Source organism: Panicum virgatum, chromosome 6N, assembly GCF_016808335.1.
Source record: "Panicum virgatum strain AP13 chromosome 6N, P.virgatum_v5, whole genome shotgun sequence".
Classification (NCBI taxonomy): Eukaryota; Viridiplantae; Streptophyta; class Magnoliopsida; order Poales; family Poaceae; genus Panicum; species Panicum virgatum.
Window position 1 is genome coordinate 46912348 of NC_053150.1, and position 18422 is coordinate 46930769.

The 18422-nt window shown below is 45.9% G+C and overlaps 2 protein-coding genes across 3 annotated transcripts; both read left to right on the forward strand.

Annotated features, from left to right (window-relative positions):
* Positions 1 to 275: 275 nt before the first annotated feature.
* Positions 276 to 10921, forward strand: LOC120677490 (nucleolin-like). Of its 2 annotated transcripts, none has more exons than XM_039958641.1 (9): positions 276 to 702; positions 3155 to 3255; positions 5179 to 5554; positions 6207 to 7136; positions 7836 to 7887; positions 8378 to 8445; positions 8529 to 8635; positions 9590 to 9677; positions 9985 to 10868. In XM_039958641.1, the coding sequence occupies exons 1-9, from the start codon at positions 553 to 555 to the stop codon at positions 10243 to 10245; spliced, it is 2133 nt and encodes a 710-aa protein (XP_039814575.1). In that variant the 5' UTR covers positions 276 to 552; the 3' UTR covers positions 10246 to 10868. The 2 variants fall into 2 exon arrangements, with proteins under 2 accessions (XP_039814575.1, XP_039814576.1); XM_039958642.1 differs by having other exon boundaries at positions 316 to 702; positions 3150 to 3255; positions 9985 to 10921.
* A 5701-nt stretch (positions 10922 to 16622) lies between these two features.
* LOC120678996 (zinc finger A20 and AN1 domain-containing stress-associated protein 11-like) lies at positions 16623 to 17767 on the forward strand. Its single transcript, XM_039960482.1, has one exon. The coding sequence runs from the start codon at positions 16846 to 16848 to the stop codon at positions 17350 to 17352; it is 507 nt and encodes a 168-aa protein (XP_039816416.1). The 5' UTR covers positions 16623 to 16845; the 3' UTR covers positions 17353 to 17767.
* The last annotated feature ends 655 nt before the right edge of the window (positions 17768 to 18422 follow it).

Here is an 18422-nt window from a genome sequence, read left to right on the forward strand (position 1 = left end):
AATATTTGAACATGTTCTATATCAGAATGATGTATGTGATCTCTACTTTCTTACCATATTTTTGCGTAATTTATTTCAAATTTTTTTGAAAATTTTAAATTTTGGCGAAATTTTTCATAATTTACCGCCGGTTTATGTTATCACTTTTCACATGTATCGGTAAAAATCGGCGGTAACCACCGGTTACCGATCGGTAAGGAAAACCTGTTAGAGGGTCAGATCAAACCTGCTCAACTTCGTGGCCGAACCACCCTGTCCGACCTGGCGAACCCACCACGGAGAAGCAATAGAAACCCAGGAGCCCAAACAAAAAACCCAATAAAATCTCGCCTCGCTTCAGTCCGGGGCTCCCCCCGTCGCCCACCACCCCAATCTCCACGCGTCGCCGCCGCCTGCCGGCGAGTCTAACCCCCTCCGCCACGCCGCCGAAGGTTCCCGACCCCGCAGCGGTTCGGATAAGGCGGTCGCCGCCACCGGCCCTGCTCTCGCGCCGCACTCCGACCGGCCCCGAGACCGCTTCGGGCTGGATCTAGGGTTGCGTGGGGAGGAGTTATGGAAGCCCCCGCCGCGATGGACGCGGCGGACGGTGACGCCCGTGGCTTCAAGGCCGTCTTCACCGCCGCCGGCGAGGAGCTGCTCCAGGGGCGCGTGCGGGAGAAGCTGCGCGAGTTCAGGAGGAGCGCCCCAGAAACCCTCCTCCTGGTACGTTGCCGCCGCTCGCCGGCTCGATTTCCTCTGTGTCAACACTGATTCGCTAGGTTCGCCTTTTAGTGGTCAATTTCGGTTGTTCGGGGGACTTAGGGTGCGTTTGGTTGGAGAGCGAGGTCGTATGGAACGGCTCCATTCTAGATTTTAGGGATGAGATGATTCTATGCTATGTGTTTGGTTAGAGGGATGGAACGGCTCCATTTCTTGTTTGGTTGGAGGCGCGAGGATGGAGCTGTCCTTACACCGTCAAGCACCGTTACGTGGGTCCCGCTTGTCGGTGACTCGATCCTCTTCTTCCTCCCTCCTATTTCCCTCTGCGGCCATGGCTCCTCCTTCCTCTGCTCCGCCGGCCTCCATCCCTCCCGGTCTCGCCTGCACGCGCCGCCCGCGCTCCGCTCCCGCTGGAGCTCCATCCCCGCGCCGAGTACCAGCCCAGCCCGAGTTCTGCATCCGCGCCGAGCTCCGCCCCAGCGACGCCGGTGCTCCGCCTCCATGCCGAGATCCACCCAGGCCCGCGCTCCGCCTCCGAGTCATGCTCCGCGCCGGCCCGAGCTCCGCCTCCGTGCCATGCTCTGCCTCGGCCCGAGCTCCGCCCCGACCGGAGCACGGTCTCCGCGCCCTGCTCCACGCCGGCCTGAGCTTTGCCTCCGCCTCCGGTCCGCCGCGAAGCACCTCCGCCCTCGGTCCCCCACGCTGCCGCCACCGAGCCCCTCCGCCTCCGGTCCGACGCGCCGCCGCCGCGAAGCCCCTCCGTCTCCGTTCCGACGCGCCGCTGCCGCGGAGCACCTCCGCCCCCGGTCCGCCTATCGAGCTTCGTCGGTGCGCAGGCCGTCGCCCCCACCGCGCCCGAGATGCGCTCCCTCCTCACGGCGCGGGACGGCGTCGAAGTGGGACGGCTCGGTTCGGTCGATTTTGCGGGATCGAGCCGTCCCGAATCTTGAGCGAATATTCGCTCCTCGGAACCGCTCCGTTCCTACGCTCTTCATCCAAACATGACATGGAGCGGCTCCATCCCAGTAGACTCCTGAACCAAATGCACCCTTAGCTAACAGCATATCACCGACTGTCTAGAATTCTAGATAACTCGTGCAGATTAGGTGACTGTGCCATATGTTTCTGTTTATAGCCGCCCCGCGAACTACATTTTGCTGGAACCACTAATGTAATGTGGTTAGATAACATGTTCATGCATGCTTGTGTGAGATGGCTGGAGGTTTTTGTTGTTGTTTCTGTTTGGTATGATTGTTGCCTATTTGTTTCTATTTTGTGTGGCCCTGCTTGGGTGAACTCAGCAAATGCAATGGACTGGTGGAGTGGACTATATGCACTAAACTATTGTGTTATCATGTGCAACATATACTCATGTAGCCTCCTCTTAGCTGAGAAGACCCTCCTCTCAGTGGAATATTTTTCAGATCAGGATAAGATAGTAGGGAGAAGTGTGGGATGGCTCGAGTCTTTCTTTCCCTGTGTGGGATGATTGCTGTCTATTTGTTTCAATTTAGTGTGGCCCTGCTTAGGTGAACTCAGCAAATTTAATCGACTGGTGGACTATATACACCATTCTGTTCTGTTATCATGTGTGAAACATACTCTTAATTGAGAAGAACTTCCTCTTCTTAACTGATACCTATTTTATCAAAGTTTACAATGGATCTTATTTGTTGCTGCTTGTGTACTTAATACTTGTCCTTGGGCATGCCTCAGGTGAAGTGAACATATGTAATGACAGATTAGAATCATTGAATTTGGAGCGGAATTGCGGAAAGGTGTTGCATGTTGTCTGTTCCTCTGGTGTTTTTTATGCAACTGAGGCTGCAATACTTATTTGAAACACGTTAGACTGCAGATGTAAATGATTTTCCTATCCTTGCATGCCAGTATATGCTATGAATCTTTACTACCTTTTTTTTTTTTCATTTCACCATAATCTGTACTATTTATGTACATTTAGCCCAAAACCTATACTAGTAGTAGTCAAGAGTGCCCCAGAAAACAGATCGGCATGCAGTGTCTGTGGCAAAGCAAAGGGGAAAGGACCTATGAAATAATCTGCATGGAGCATTGCTTATATGTTTACTTCCTCCTACTGAATATCGATATCATTTTACCTTATCAAATTTTTTTCAAACACATATCATCCTAGAACTTCTAGGCATTTTTTCTTCTTTATTCTTTTCTTGCTTTTCTATATCACCTCAAAAAATGACGCCACTTTCTGATGTAGTATAAATGAAGGACAGGAAGGTCATTTGGCCAATTTTCAGAGTCCTTTGTGCACAAATCTAAAACGACATGTATTTTTGTTTGGAGTGTGTAATACTCTTAATTTACATGTATTCACTTTTTGCAATCATCATTCTCTTGTTCTATTTTTCATTTTATTATGTTGGAAAACTTTGAGAAAAAAGCAATAAGTGGACCTCTGTTGCTGTCTTAAGTGCAGGATTATGTTATGGTCTTGCTCAAGAATGGCAGATCTAAGAAAACGGCCAGAGCGGAGCTCAATGTATTTCTAGGGGATGATACTGATGCATTCGTTTCCTGGTCAGTATTCATATCATGCACTTGAATTTCTTGTATTCTTTGTTTATCAACTGTCTAAAGCAGTACCTAGTATATTTCACATGCAAATATTTTTCTTATTGTAATTGGTTATTCATGTGTAAGGATGCTATAAATAATGGTAAAGGGTTAGTAAATGGTCACCTCACTTTTAGAGTAGATATAACAAGTGGCCTTGTATGTGTCCTTTTACGCAGTTCACTAATTGATATTCAGACAAATATGCTCATATTGAGCAAGATTACAATAAGGGTCTGATTAATCTTTCCTGTATGTGGATTGAAATTAGCAAGTAACACTGGTGGCAGCAGAATAGCAGAGGTTTTGACAAGGTTGTTCTTGGTATCTACTTCACATTATATTCTATGATATTGATATATTTGTGAATGAAAAACATATAATTGTACAACAAAAGGCCTAGTGAACATTGAATATCCTTTAGAGTTAGGCCACATAAATGGCTCCTTGTATCTAGATAGCCTTGAAGTTTAGTTGCATCTAGGTACCATTGCCTTATGGATACCCACAGACACAAAAGCCCATTACTCATTCTTTCTTATATTCTCTTTTGAATCCATGCAGTCAAAATTCTTAATGAAGCTATAAAATGTATTCATTAAAGTCACATTTTGGAGACCTCTAATTTTTTTAACATTTGAACTCGATGGAAACTAGAACGGTAGAGCACCTTTTACTTTTGAAATCAGAAACAATTATATAAACTAAGAAATGTGTGCCCTTTTCTTTTCTCAGGCAAGAGTAGTAATGCATATCCCTGAGTTGATTCAACATCATAAAGATTTTCATGCACAGCAACAAAGATTGCCAGACAACAACAACAACAACAACATAGCCTTTTTTCCCAAGCAAGTTGGGGTAGGCTAGAGATGAAACCCGAAAGAAATAAGTTCAAAGTTCAGGCACATTGATAGCTAGTCTCCAAGCGCTCCTATCGAAAGCTATCTCTTTAGAGATATTCCAATCCTTAAGGTCTCTCTTAACCGACTCATCCCACGTCAGTTTAGGTCTACCTCTGCCCCTCTTTACATTATCGACCCGCTCAAGAACCCCATTACGCACCGGCGCCTCAGGAGGCCTTCGTTGGACATGTCCAAACCATCTCAGCCGATGCTGGATAAGTTTCTCCTCAATTGGTGCCACCCCGACCCTATCCCGAATAACTTCGTTCCGGACTCTATCCCTCCTTGTGTGCCCGCAAAACCACCGCAACATCCGCATCTCTGCTACACTCAGTTGCTGGACATGTCGCCTTTTTGTAGGCCAACATTTAGCACTGTATAACATCGCCGGACGAATTGTTGTCCTATAGAATTTGCCTTTTAGCTTTTGTGGCACCCTCTTGTCACAAAGGATGCCAGAAGCTTGCCGCCATTTCAACCAGCCAGCTGAAATTCTATGCCTAACATCTTCATCAATGTCGCCATCCTTTTGTAACACCGATCCTAAATACCGAAAAGTATCCTTCTGGACCACCACTTGCCCATCTAGACTAACGTCTCCCCCCTCATGCCTAGTCGCGCTGAAATCGCACATCATGTACTCGGTCTTGGTCCTACTAAGTCTGAACCCTTTTGACTCTAACGTGCGTCTCCACAGCTCTAACTTCCTATTAACCCCTGCCCTACTCTCGTCAACTAGCACCACATCATCAGCAAAGAGCATACACAAAGGGATCTCATTTCGATGTAGCGCGTCGCTAAGAGGGTTACGCCCCAACGAGTTTCTTGTGGGTTTCAAATCCATTAGAGTGGCTATTTTTTATACTGGTTTGCCAAAACCTAACGCAACAAAGATTGCCAGAGGAGAAAAAAAAAATCTTGGTTGGCTTTCATATCATCTTATTACACAAAATGAATCTGCTACTGAATGTTGTTGCTTTTGTAGGTTGTGGGAGCATCTTTCTTCACACTTGCACCTTTATGTGCAAGCAAAAGAACTAAGTCAGGAGACTAAGAATGATGAGTCTCCCAAGGAAGTATCAGGAAGACAAAAATCATCAGACGTGCTTCCAAGAAACAACGGTCAAACTCATTCTGAGCATACAATTGAATCAAGTACAGCCACAAGGAGACGGAATAAGAGGGAGTGGAAAGGAATTGGTCGGGAGGGTAGTGAAAATTTTCCACTTCGAAGTGTACTAACTGATATTCTTCATGGAGAGGAGAAAAGATCACAAAAATCTAGTGAAATACGTCACCCTCCATCAAAACAACAGAATGGCAGGAAGCGTGAAAGGGACGATGAGCCACAGCAAACAAAGGTGCGATGCATACTTATTACCTAGGCCTCAACTGCAAAATAATCCCAAAGAATGTCTTATTTTGTTGGCCAAGCTGACAGCAAGTTGGTAACATTGTGCTTTCATATATCTATTTGTACTTCTTAATATCTGTGTTCTATTCTTCTAAGGCTCCCAAATTTTTTATTTGCTGTTGCTAAATATTTTTTAGTCCATACTTCTCCAGATTGGATATACCAAGATGCTGTTAGCTTTAAATTAGTTTCAGGCATATGGTGGAATTATCATACCATTTTCCAACAATCAAGTCCCAACTAAATGTTTGTTCATCATGAGAGTGCACATATGAATTTTGATGGTTTATCTTCAGTACTGCTGGTTCCTTTGATTAACCAACTGGCAAATCTTGCCATTCCCATAATTTGGACTGTTGGAGAAGTCTCTTGAGTAGACATTAGTTTATCAACTTCTGTAATTTTGCACCAAGTTTTGATATGAAATCGCTTGTTTGAACCGCTGAGTGATGAGCATGGCACTGCTTCCTATTTTCACCCTAAACCCTTCATAGGTCCACTCGAATATTCTTTTCTCCTCTAACTATTACTTTAAAATTTGATTATACTTTTCTGAATTACTATGCCTTTTACAATCAACTCATTTTCTTTGTTACCAGAGAGACATCTCATCGCGCCCCATGATAGGTGGTGGTGCTTCTCGCCGTCTCCTACAGTTTGCTGTTCGGGATGCAGTAAAAGCTGTACAGCCAACGAGCAGCTCTGCTGAACCAGCATCAAAGCGTTTGCGCTCTGTGGTTTCCACAACTTCTGCAGAGAACCATTGTGATAGGAGATCAGAAAGATCTCAAGACAAGCTGCGTGATAGAAGATCAGAAAGATCTCAAGATAACCTGAGTTATGAAAGATCAGAAAGATCTCAAGACAACCCGAGTGAGAGGAGATCAGAAAGAACTAGGCCAACACTACAGGTGCAGGGAGCTGCTTTAGCTCTTCGAGCTGCAGCAGAAGCTGCTGCAGATTCTACCAAGGTTAGATCTACTGGAAGTGTTTTCAAGCGATTGGGTCAAGGGAATGTTGATAAACAGGCATCTCGTTCTCGTGAAGAGAAGAGAGATTATGAAGATTTCAAACCAGTTATGACCATAGATGAACATGATTCTGATCGCTATGTTAATAATGAAGAATCTGAAGAGGAATCTGGAGAACTGACCATGCCAGATCGGGTAGCTGAAATGGGTGTTGATTCAAGCTCTGAAGATGATATGGACCGAGATGAGGGGATTACAAGATACCAAACCTCTATTTCTCATGAAGGTGCTTTCTCATCGTTTGAAGAGAAGAAAGCTTTATCAACAAAGTGCAGTGTTGAACTAGAGACTGATGCAATAAGGTCTTCAAGTGTGATTGCTGAGGAACAACCTGTTCCTTCATCAACAAAAACAGCAAATAAAGCTGTGGCTATTTCTGTTGATGTTAATACGGTGGAACCTCTTAGTTATGAAACTCCAAAAGATGTTCATGTTGTGGAGAAGCCTTGTGTTACACCCATGAATGCAAATGCAACCAGTGTGGCCACCAATGCCAAAGTAAGCAGCCTTGTATCGTGAGCAAATATTATGTTTAAATTTCTTCCCACCTCTCAATCAGAATACTTTTAAGTCTCCCTTTACTATGCATTTCGGTCGCTACTATGCACAGCCCAATTTGTATGGTATGCTTAATATTCTACCAAATATCCTTTTGATTTTGGTGAAAATCAAATTTACAATTATTAGTCGAAGTCGTAAGACAAGACTGCAGCTTTTCCTTGGAACTTTCCCATGCTAGTTGGTATACACTTTACAGTAAAAAAAATTAGTAGCTACACTTATTTGCTACTTGAATGGAATGGCAGACCAGTACTTCTATACTGAACTAATTTGGGCTAGGCAATGTTTTAAAGGCGACCCGAGGCCAGCTGGGTCTGCCTGGATGCCTAGGCGGCGCCTTTAGAACTATGGGGGTAGGTTACATATTTCTTCAGAATGCTTTTTGTGTTTGCCTGCAGCAAATGAAACATTGGGTGAAAACAGTAACTGACATGTCATACTGCTTACTGCACTGGTTTAGTGCTGTATGCTCTTAGCAGTTAACATCATGGCCCATCATGCCATCGTGTTGATTATGATGCTCATTAGTTTGGAGTTTTCTTCTTTTGATCATTTGTCTTGTCTTGTGGGTATGCCCTGACTATTGGAGTAATTCTTGGGTACATTGGCCCCTGACTGATACCAAATTTCATGCAGGAATTAGGTCATGCAGAAGTCCAAAAGGATTCTCAGCGGGCTGCACCTTCTGGTACACATGTCTACTAATGTATACTAATATAAGATGCACAAGTGGTTTTTTTTCCTTCATCCACACAGTGTATACATGTCAATCCTCCATCCAGTTAACTGTGTTGAATTGCTGCTATTGGTTGTGTCCTTCCTTTCTCCAATTATTTAATAACACTGATACATGCGGTAATACCACTAGTTAGCCCATCATCTCTGCACCTAATCATTAGCATCTATATCACTTTTATTGTAACCCTACCCAACTTGCATGGGACTAATATCACATATGTTGCCACTTGTCCATCATGTTCCTAACAAAAAATATGCAGTTACTATTAATACAAAAAACTGTAATAATTTTTATTATTCTATCATATGTTGATGGGAAAATACATTGAGATTATTTTAATGTGTTGCACAAGTCATTATTACAATTAATCATCAAGCCTTGTTAACCTTGGTTGGGAGTGTCATTTATCACTATATAGTTTACCTTGTCTTCTTCGCAGTTGCAGTTTCATATAGCACAGCACACCCAACCGAGGATGCAGATTCGAGAACCCTCTACGTTAGCAATGTGGGTATCTGTGTATTTCTCATTACCCTTATTATTTCATGTTATTGTATTTATTAATTTACCTCTTGTTAAATTATTTGAAGGTGCACTTTGCTGCCACAAAGGACTCATTATCTCGCCATTTCAACAAGTTTGGTGCAGTACTAAAAGTAGTCATTGTCACTAATGCTGCAACGGGTCAGCCAACAGGGTCAGTTTATTTTTAATGCTTATCGTAGCTGAGATAAGATTTGTATCATGCTAATTTTTTTTTACTTATACCAGAGATCCATATCTAATAAAATCACTACGTTCACCAATTCCTGTGATGCTAACACCCTCATTTTGAGATCAGATTAATGCGAAAATTTCTCCGAATATAACACGGAAATTGTGGTTGTTGTCTATCTTAAGATAAACAAATTTTTTTGACAATTAGTGATAAAAGGAAAAGGGTAAGTGAAATGCTATCTCATTTGAAATGCAAGTCATTTTGAACATACTGGCTTACTTAATTCTAATCTCAGAAGTCTTTCTACATTTCTTGAGGGGAAATAGCTATTTTCATACCTCAACTTTCTTCCAAGGCTCAGATTCATCCATCAACTATGAAGCTAGCTAATTTAGTTCTCAAGCTTTTCATTTAGGCCCAATTTCATCTCCGGCATGATGTGGCACGCCTATGAGGCATGCCACATCATCCAAGAGTGCATTTAAGGTTCTTCGATGCTACCAGCTCGAGCACCAATATCAATTCAAGTGCTATACTGACTCAAAATTCACTAGCATAGCGAAAAGTGTGATTGAAACTTGTGTCTATGAATAAAATGTTTATGCTTTTGTTTATTCCTGCATTGTCCTAGACCATTGGACCACATTTTTTAGGATACATCAAACACATGAAAGAAATCGGGGATGAAAGAGTCAATTTATGTCAATTGACTCATTCTACAGCACCCATTGCTGACTAGGCATGGTATTACCAACGTGTGTGCCACATAGGAACACAGGTGAAATTGAGCCCAGATAAAAGTTTGAGGATCAGATTGGCGAATTTGATAGTTGATGGACGAATTTGAGCCTGAGACGAAAGTTGATGCATCAAATCGACTATTCTGCCGTTTCTTGAATAGAACTTAATAATTGTTTTTCTTCTATGATACAGATCTGCCTATGTAGAGTTTTTACACAAAGAATCAGCTGAACGTGCTTTGTCATTGAATGGCACATCATTTATGACTCGTATTCTTAAGGTATGATGATTCTTTATCTTTTCAACATTTCTTAGATTGCCATTTGCATTTTGTTGGCCAATAGGGATTGCCATCGTCTAACATGGTACTCCGGCAGATTTTTAATAGGAGATAATCCTCCTATCTTGTTCAGTTTTTGTGTTCATCAGCTTTTTCTCTCTACCCTATGTACTCGTGCTCTATGAATGCAGCATACTCACTCCTTGTTGCTCTTCTTGTCATCATTTTGTATTCCCATGCAACTATTAACAAAGCTTCGGAGCGTGAAGTAAAGTTGGTGTTTATGTTGCTTTTCCTTGTATTGTAGGTTGTCCGTCGTAGTTCTCATGAAGCCGCTCACTTCTATGGTTGGCCTGGTAGCGGACGATCATCATTGTATGGTAGGCACGGTAGGATGGCATACCCAAGGGCTGTTCTCCCTGGCGGTTCCTTTAGAGGGCGTGCTCCAATGAAAGCTGGTGCTAGAAGTTTACAGTGGAAACGTGAGCCTTCAGGCACTGATTCAGGTACAAAAACTGACATGAGTGTGCCGTTATCCTCTGAGCAGGTGCTCCCACCTGCCACATAGCGGAGCATATTATAGTTAAGCTGATAACAAGAACCAATTGGTATCTTGGTCGTTGCCCGTAATGGTTAAATTTGGACAGCAAGCTGAGAAGATTGTTCCTTCCTGCTGCACTGTAAAAAAAAGTCCAAAAAAGCATGCAAAATAGAAAAGGTTAAGAATAAGAAAGCAGGGGAGGAGGTTGGCATCAGAAATATGATAAGCTTATCATGCTGATAACTGGAGTTGGTCCTCTTCGCAACATGTGAGCTGGCTTAACATACTGGGCAAGCAGACTCCAGCCATCTTAAAGAGGATCATCAACATTCGTGATAATCACAACCTTTTGGTTGTGTTCAGTCTCATGGGCAGGATTGATGAACATTTGCTTCAAACTTGTGGGATGGCAGATGCTTATCAAGTAGAAAAAGATGAGCAGATTTTGGACAAGACATTTTGTGATCATGGATGTAAGCCTTAATTGTATAGCAATAACCAATCTATTTATACCCTTTCTCTGAATCAATCTCTTTCCCAACCCAAAAAAAAGGTGTTCTATTCTTCTTTGTTCTCATGAACTGTTCAATTTATTGTACTGGTATGATATTTTAATTGGACATTCATTGTGAACATTTTTACAATACTTATCCTGTGTTGTCAATAATGAGATTGAACATGCTACTTGACTCATGGATCAAAATTTTAAGTTACAAATTTCAGTTTAATAGTTGATATCTCTTGCCCTGGTTGTGAACTTAGTGCTGACCGTGCCTGGTCTATGCATGACTTGCATCATATATATTCGTTCAACGATGCGACCACACTTTCGATGCCATACACGAACTGTTTGGCAAGAAATGCAACTGCACTTTAGATGTTGCCATGATATCTGCTTGTGGCTGTAGTAGTTGTAGGTTGTATCTTGTATATAGGGTAGCCATTTGTTGTTTACTCGCTAATGAGCATGCTTGGGAAAGTCAATTGTTGGAGGCTTAACTTGAAATGCAAAAAGACATTTCTGGCCTTTTCTTCTTTTTCCTCCCCCCTTTCTCGCCCTAATGCTTTGTGTGGTGAACAGCTTTGGTTCTCGCATGGTGGCGGCCTGGCGGGGATGGATGGATGGTTGCGTAAGAGCAACCATTATGCATTTCTGAACTCTCAAGTATTCGAGTCGCTTTATGTTTTATGTATGGGCACAGGATGTCACTTGATATCTGAATAATGCATGTGTTTTTGCCCTGGTTGTGAACCTAGTGCTGACCTCCCATTGAGTTGCACTAACGACACAAAAAAATCGTATTCGGGCGCGAGACGCCGTCCACAGGGCGTCAGCAAGCTGAACCGTGCAAAGTTCCAGCACGTGGGGCGTGCTGCATTGGGCGTTAGCCTCCGAGCGAGGCAAGCCTCAGCTAGTGGTTCAACAACGCAGCCGGGCGTGAGCGTTCTGTCATCACGGGAGTACATTATGCTAGGCGTTGCTGGGGTAGCTTTGTGGGCGACTCGGCGTCTTAAAAGATGATCCAATGGCATCACCGGTGATGAGCCATGGGCACGGCAGCATAGCCTCGAGGTTTGACGGGTACACGTACCATAAAAAAAAATCAAGGGTCAACACCACACGCCGCTAGCATGAATGTTTCCACGCCTTTTGAGTTAGTCAGTTGGAGAGGTGAATTCTGACACGGAGGGGGCTTTCGGTGGTAAAGCAGGTGCACTCGCCACATCAATCTATATATAGTCTTCTGACTTCCAATTTGGTTCGTTTTCAGTAACGCACAGTACTAGTAAGTGGTAGAAGACGGTCGTGCACACTGCACAGCAATAGCTGAACGAGAACCTAGCTCGCAGCATTTAAGATCCAAATAAGGTTATACTATACGCTAATAATACAAAGGACCATGATTAGTTGATCTTTTTCGCACCCTTTCAGCTCAATTATTTTTTCCAAGGATTGAGAGAGAGAGAGAGAGAGGAGATTCTTTCCCTTGTGCCAACATGTCGATGCATGTGTCGCGGCTCTGGCGTGGATGGACACTAAAAAACAATATCATGTTGGATTTGGTCTCGCTGTGGCCTGGCCCTCATCCTCCTCTTGCGTGAAACAGCTTTAGGTGTGATTTAAGGATTCTCTGCCGCATTGCTGATAGATGCCTGAAAAATCATGCTGCTGCTACTTCTATATAAAAACCGCCACTTGAGCCGTCACGTCGTCCTCATTGGAGGCGATAGAACCGTTTTTTTTTCTTTTTTTGCATTTTTTTGAGGTGATGGATGGGTCCTCCGTGTTGTGTTAGAGCAAGTATAATAATAGGCTGTAAGCCGGCTAAATGCTGATATGGAAGAGAGAATGGAGGAGAGAGAGGAGAAGAGGGCTGTAAGCTTACAGTCGACTTGAGCACAAGAACAAAAAAAACTCTGTGAGAGAGATATGTGGGCTATATTTTAATTGCAGAGAGCTGACTACTATACGAGCGGGCTGGAAGAAAATTGCAAAGAACCAAACAGCCAGCAGCGGACTGTAACTATTAAATGCTCTTAGGTGTTGCTGTGCTGTGTGGGGACCAGGGTTTACAAAACCGGTGGTAACCGGTCCGGTTCCGGTCGGTACCAAACCGGCCAAAATTCAAAATTTAAATTTGAATTCAAAAAATGAAAAATTTTCAAAAAAATCCTAAAAATACTTCAAGGTGCAACGAATCTAATGGTGTCAAATTTTCTCAAAAATTCGTTCGTTTAGCATACTTTTCAGGCATTTAAAGTTAAATCAAAAAAGAAAAGGAAAAAAATGAGACGGCCCATTAAGGCCCACTTGGTAAACCGGTCAAACCGGTCGGTATACCGTTCCAAACCGGTTACACATGCGATTTTAAATTTAGATTTGAATTCAAACCGGTCTAACCGGCCGGTATACCGGTTCGAACCGGTTGAACTGAGTTTTTTAAATTTAAATTTGAATTTGACCGGTCTCTACCGGTTTCCGATCAAACCGGTCCGGTATACCGGTACCGGACCCCGCTGATTTGACCGGACCGGTCGGTTAATTAAATCCTGGTGGGGACAGCCCACTAGGCCCTCCCCCGCCACACCATAGGAAAGGCTGTAAACAAACCGATCCCATGGTGATGACTCGAATAAGCATAGGATTAGTCGGCGGATTAAAGCGGGCTCGCATCGTACCGCCGGAGCAGTGCCGCGTCGTGACCCTTTCTAGAAAAAGGTTGGTTCTCGCGGCATCAACCGGCCATGATGGTACCGCAGGACCTTCGCAGAAATCGTGCAGAAGGCACGTCTAAAACGTGGCAATCTCCTGATCTGTCAGGCAAAAAAAGAAGTGTAAAACTGAATTCAACAAGATCGTAGACAGTGGAACGTTTTTTCTAAAAGGAAAATAAAAGTTCGTGCAAATTGCAGCATAAACAGTCAGTGTGTGGGTCGTGACAGTCTGACCAGGGGTGGTAATGGATAATGGCTCTAATGCTCTCTTCACAATTCTAGATAGCCCTTAATTTTTTAGCTCAAATTTGAATAAGATTAAAGTCTGATTCTTTTAGAATCCGGCCCTTAGATTATCTAAACGAAAAATTATGACTCTTTACCACTCTGACAGGCTTCAAAACATAGCAACAGAAGAGCACACCTCCAAAAAGGGCAGCTTCACCCTGGTCTGGTGCCCTGGTGGAGGTCGACTACCACCACCTGTTTGCGTGGCCTCACCTGGGCCGCGCCCGGCGCGCGGCGGAGCGAAGCGAATCAACGGGCGCGAGCGTGAACCGGCCGGCCGGTTCAGCGCGGCAGGTCGGCTGTCCGGTGCACGCTGGCCGAACGCTTATCACGCAATCATGACCGCACATATACTAGTCGACCGCCGCCGCCATACATCCCACCTCCCTCCCTGCCTCGTCATCGGTGGATCCGCCGTTAGGTGGCCCGGCCGCCGTGCCCCCAACCGTCCATAATTTTCTTCTTTTTTATAATTTTAAAATATTGTGTTTATTACTTTATTATTATGACGCACACCTGCTAGCTGGCTATTATTGGCGCGAGGTCGATATGGCCCACGCGAGTTGGATATACTGACGCGCGGTAAACTGGCGTGTGCCGAGGGGTAAAAAAAAAGTTGACAACCACGGTTTCGGCGGCGGTCACGTGCGCGGTGGGGGAGGCCTAACGTGCATGAGGGACATGAGGAGCAGGTGCGCGCGTGGGTGGGGGAGACGGGGGAGGAGGAAGCAGCTGGGCTGGTGCACGCGCCCGTGCCGGTCCGCGGCGCCACAGCTCAGCGGCGTGGGCGGGCGGACAGCGACCGCGCGTACGCGGCTAGGGAGGAGGAAGCAGCTGGGCTGGAGCTGAGACGGCGCGCGCAGGCGGCCTGGCGGGGGCGGCTCCACCACCCAGGCCAGCCGAAGCGAGGCCACACGTAGGGGTGGTAATGGGCCATGGCCCTAATGGCCTCTTCACAGCCCAATAAAGCCCTTAAAATTTTTAGTTCAAAAATACATATGTTTAGAGCCCGGCCCTTTTAGGGCCCGATCCTTAGATTTTCTAGTTCAAAATGTTGGGCCCTTTACCACCCCTGGCCACACGACACGAGCTGACGAGCGCCGCCTTATAATAAGCGGGCGGGCGGCGGGGCCGATGGTTTTCCGGCTCGGCTTTGCTGCCTGCCTGCCTGCCCTCTCTTTCCCTGCTGGTTTTCGGTCTCGGGTGCGCCGCGGCGGCGGGCCGGTCAGCTTTGGGCGGCCGCTTGCTTGCTCGCGTAGCCAATGCCCCCCCCCCCCGGTGGAACGTCGTGGCGTGGGCGTCTGTACCGCCCCGCGGTCTGACCGTTTTGCCCCTCGGTGTGTACACAAGCGTGTCTCGACATTTGTAGGAAACCATTTGGCATCGGACAAACTTTTACCGAGAACCTTTGAGAAAAGAGTAGATGCTGCCTGGTTCGAGGTAAGGCTCCAGCGCTTCTTACGATCAAACGCTCTCTGCGCAGCATGATCCGACCCCCCCCCCCCCCCCCCCCCCCGCGTTCAAAAACAGAAGTATTCGAGCTGAGTATAACTCAGCTGATAATGTTTCTTGTGCAATCCATCTTGGTTCACTGTTCAAATTTAAGTTCTCAACTTTATATGGCTGCTCGTATTTTCTAAATTTATTTTAGAATTTAATCTACGTTATTTTTTAACGCTAGGTAACGTGCATGGTATATCTAGGTTTTTGTGATGACTTCACCAATCTTAAAATTTACTGACTCATTTTTAAAGTGCTCACAAAATAAAATTACATACATACTCCTCGCCATCTGTACATTTACCATTTAAAAAAAATAGCACTGCAATGATCACTGCATGCCTCTTGGTTTGCTACTAATTTTTGCCATGCCAAAATCAAAGCATGTCAAAAAGATTTGGCTATCAATTGGTTCATGCCTACAAATTGGTTATTGTGACCAAAATTTTGGCAAGTTACTAGAAATGTCCGAAACCTTACAAGAGAAGAGAGTATTGATTGGCACCAAATCAAATGAGTATCTAAATTTTCTGGCAACACTTTGACACGCTCTGATTTTGGTAAGCCAATATATTGGCTTGCCATGATTTTGGTTTGGTAAAAATTGGCATCTAACCAATCAAAGCCCGGGCAACCTAATCAAACCTTGTACTTTTGGGCCTTGTTTAGTTGCGCCCGTAAAGTTTTTGAAATGGAATCTTTGCACATTTGAAATATTAACATATAGACTAATCATAAAACTAATTACACAACTCGTCTATAAACTACGAAACGAATTTATTAAAACTAATAAATTAGTCAAGGACACGTGTACTGTAGCAATTTAGTATTTAATCACAGCCTAATTAGGCTTATTAGATTCATCTCACAATTTACAAACAAACTATGTAATTTATTTTTTATTTTGTCTAAATTTAATACTCCATGCATGTAAATTTTTTTTTCGAAGTAATAGTTTTGAAATTTTAAATTTTGCTGCTAAACAAGTCTCGGTGAAAACCCAACCAATGTATCATAGGCCCAACCAAATCATAACCGTCCAACCACCGTACGCAGAGTCTATCTACGGACTACCACCGCCATCCCAGCCGTGTCCCGCATCCAGGAATACGCACCCGCTTGCATCACGGCCCCCCGTGCTGCACGCCTTTCCTTCCTTTCGAAGAAAAAAAGGGGGCCGTGTCGCAACAATCGCTAGTGGCGCGTCTCGGAGACGGAAAAGTCCGGCTCCTCCTCTCGCTCTGGCCGAGTCCACCCGACGATTCAACGGCCGCGGCAGGGGCCAGGGGCAGCACCGCCATTTCGCGCCGCGACAAGGGGGCGGGGGAATAACCCCGCCGGGGCGGACGTCGCCGTCGCGCGCCGGCCCGGCGGGGGGACGCGTACGCCGCCCGTCTCCTCCCTTCCTCCCCGCGCGATAAAAAGGAGCCCCCCTCCCCGGCCTCGCCTCCCCCCCAAACCCATTTCCTTCCTGCCTCCACGACCCAGCCCAGGCCCGGCGGTGCCTCTCCCTCTCGTCTCCGGATCGGCAAGAGCCCAGCTGCTGCCGGATTCACACGACACCTCGTCGTCTCTCTCTCTCTCTCTCTCTCTCTCTCTCTCTCTCTCTCTCTCTCTCGGCCCATGGCGCAGCGCGACAAGAAGGTGGAGGAGCCGACGGAGCTGCACGCGCCGGAGCTCACGCTCTGCGCCAACAGCTGCGGCTTCCCGGGCAACCCGGCGACCAAGAACCTCTGCCAGAACTGCTTCCTGGCCGCCTCGGCCTCCGTGTCGCCGCCGTCGCCCTCCTCCTCCTCGTCGCCCTCGCCGGCGGTGTTCGACAAGCCGCGGCCGGCGGCCGCCCCTCCCGCCGTGTGGCCGCCGTTCCCCGCGGCCGCCGACCGGCCCCCGGCGGGCCCCGCGGAGTCCCCCTCCAAGGCGCCCCGGACGTCGTCGTCGGTCAACCGGTGCCACAGCTGCCAGAAGCGGGTCGGGCTGACGGGGTTCCGGTGCCGCTGCGGCGAGCTCTTCTGCGGCGCGCACCGGTACTCGGACCGCCACGACTGCGGCTACGACTACAAGGGCGTCGCCCGGGACGCCATCGCCCGGGAGAACCCCGTCGTGCGCGCCGCCAAGATCGTCAGGTTCTGAGAGCTGGGGAGCACCGGAGGAGACCACGCAGCTCAGCTCCACGCCGATCGTCGATCCATCTCCCGCGCTCCGGAATCCCCTCTCTGTTTTTCTCTTTTCTTCCCTTTTTACAAAAGTTTAAAAAGGTGATTGGTCGAGGTGCTATCATCATGCTGTTCTTGAGAATTCCACAAAGTAGAAGAAGAAGATGATGATCAAGGAAAAAGGAGGAGCGGATCATGGCAAATCATGATGAAGGAAAAAGGGGATCGAGAGCACAGTGCGATGATAATGTTGTTGTAGCGGTGGTTGGGGGTGGAGATAGGGGTCGGTTTGGTGTGTTGTCCTACTACAAATCACAATCTTCTATTAAATTTTCCTTCCATCTCTCTCTGTATAAACTAAATTATAATTGGAATCTCCCTATTGCCCAGCTCGAGCTACAGCTACTCCTTGTTTATTTATTTATTCCACTGGCTGTGATTTGCCATGACAGCTGAGCCATTGGTGTTTGTGGTGCTCTGTTGTGGTTGGACGGATTGGTTCACCTCACCCAGGGTTCACCATTTCGTTTTTCGGTAGAATCCCGGTGATCGGCGGAAACGGAATTCCGTTCCGGAATTTCGGTGAATTTCGGCGAATTTCGGTGGATTTTGGACGAAATTTGTTGAATTTTGAATTTTGAAACGAAATATATCGAAAAATACCGAAATTTCGGATCCCGGTAACTAGCGGAAACGGAAAAAAAACCGAAATTTCGGCGAAATTTCGCCGAAAAGTTAAACCCTGACCTCACCTCACCCTCCCAGCCTGTTGATGATTGGTACGTGCACTTGGGTATTGCCGTCCGTCTAACCCCATCCTTTTCCATTGTTTTTGTAGAGTCGTCATTGCGTCCTTGAGCTTATCTTCTCCTCTAGGCGCCGAGTACGAATTTGTACAGTAGTTGGGTGGAAAAAGGCGTGACCGAACCCAGAGAGGAAAGGTCCGAGCAGCCGAGCATTATTTCACAAAAAAAATGGAAACAAAGAAAGAAAGGTCCGAGCATCCATCAATGATTTTTGTTCAACAGGGGAGAGGCCTATCATCTC

What these genes read in the sequence shown, in the direction of transcription:
- LOC120677490 (XM_039958641.1), top strand. Translation starts at nt 553, where the DNA reads ATGGAAGCCCCCGCCGCGATGGACGCGGCGGACGGTGACGCCCGTGGC. An exon ending in ACTGATGCATTCGTTTCCTG is followed by an intron (nt 3,256 to 5,178) that starts GTCAGTATTCAT and finishes TTGCTTTTGTAG; the next exon opens with GTTGTGGGAGCATCTTTCTT. An exon ending in GCAACGGGTCAGCCAACAGG is followed by an intron (nt 8,636 to 9,589) that starts GTCAGTTTATTT and finishes TCTATGATACAG; the next exon opens with ATCTGCCTATGTAGAGTTTT.
- LOC120678996 (XM_039960482.1), top strand. Translation starts at nt 16,846, where the DNA reads ATGGCGCAGCGCGACAAGAAGGTGGAGGAGCCGACGGAGCTGCACGCG.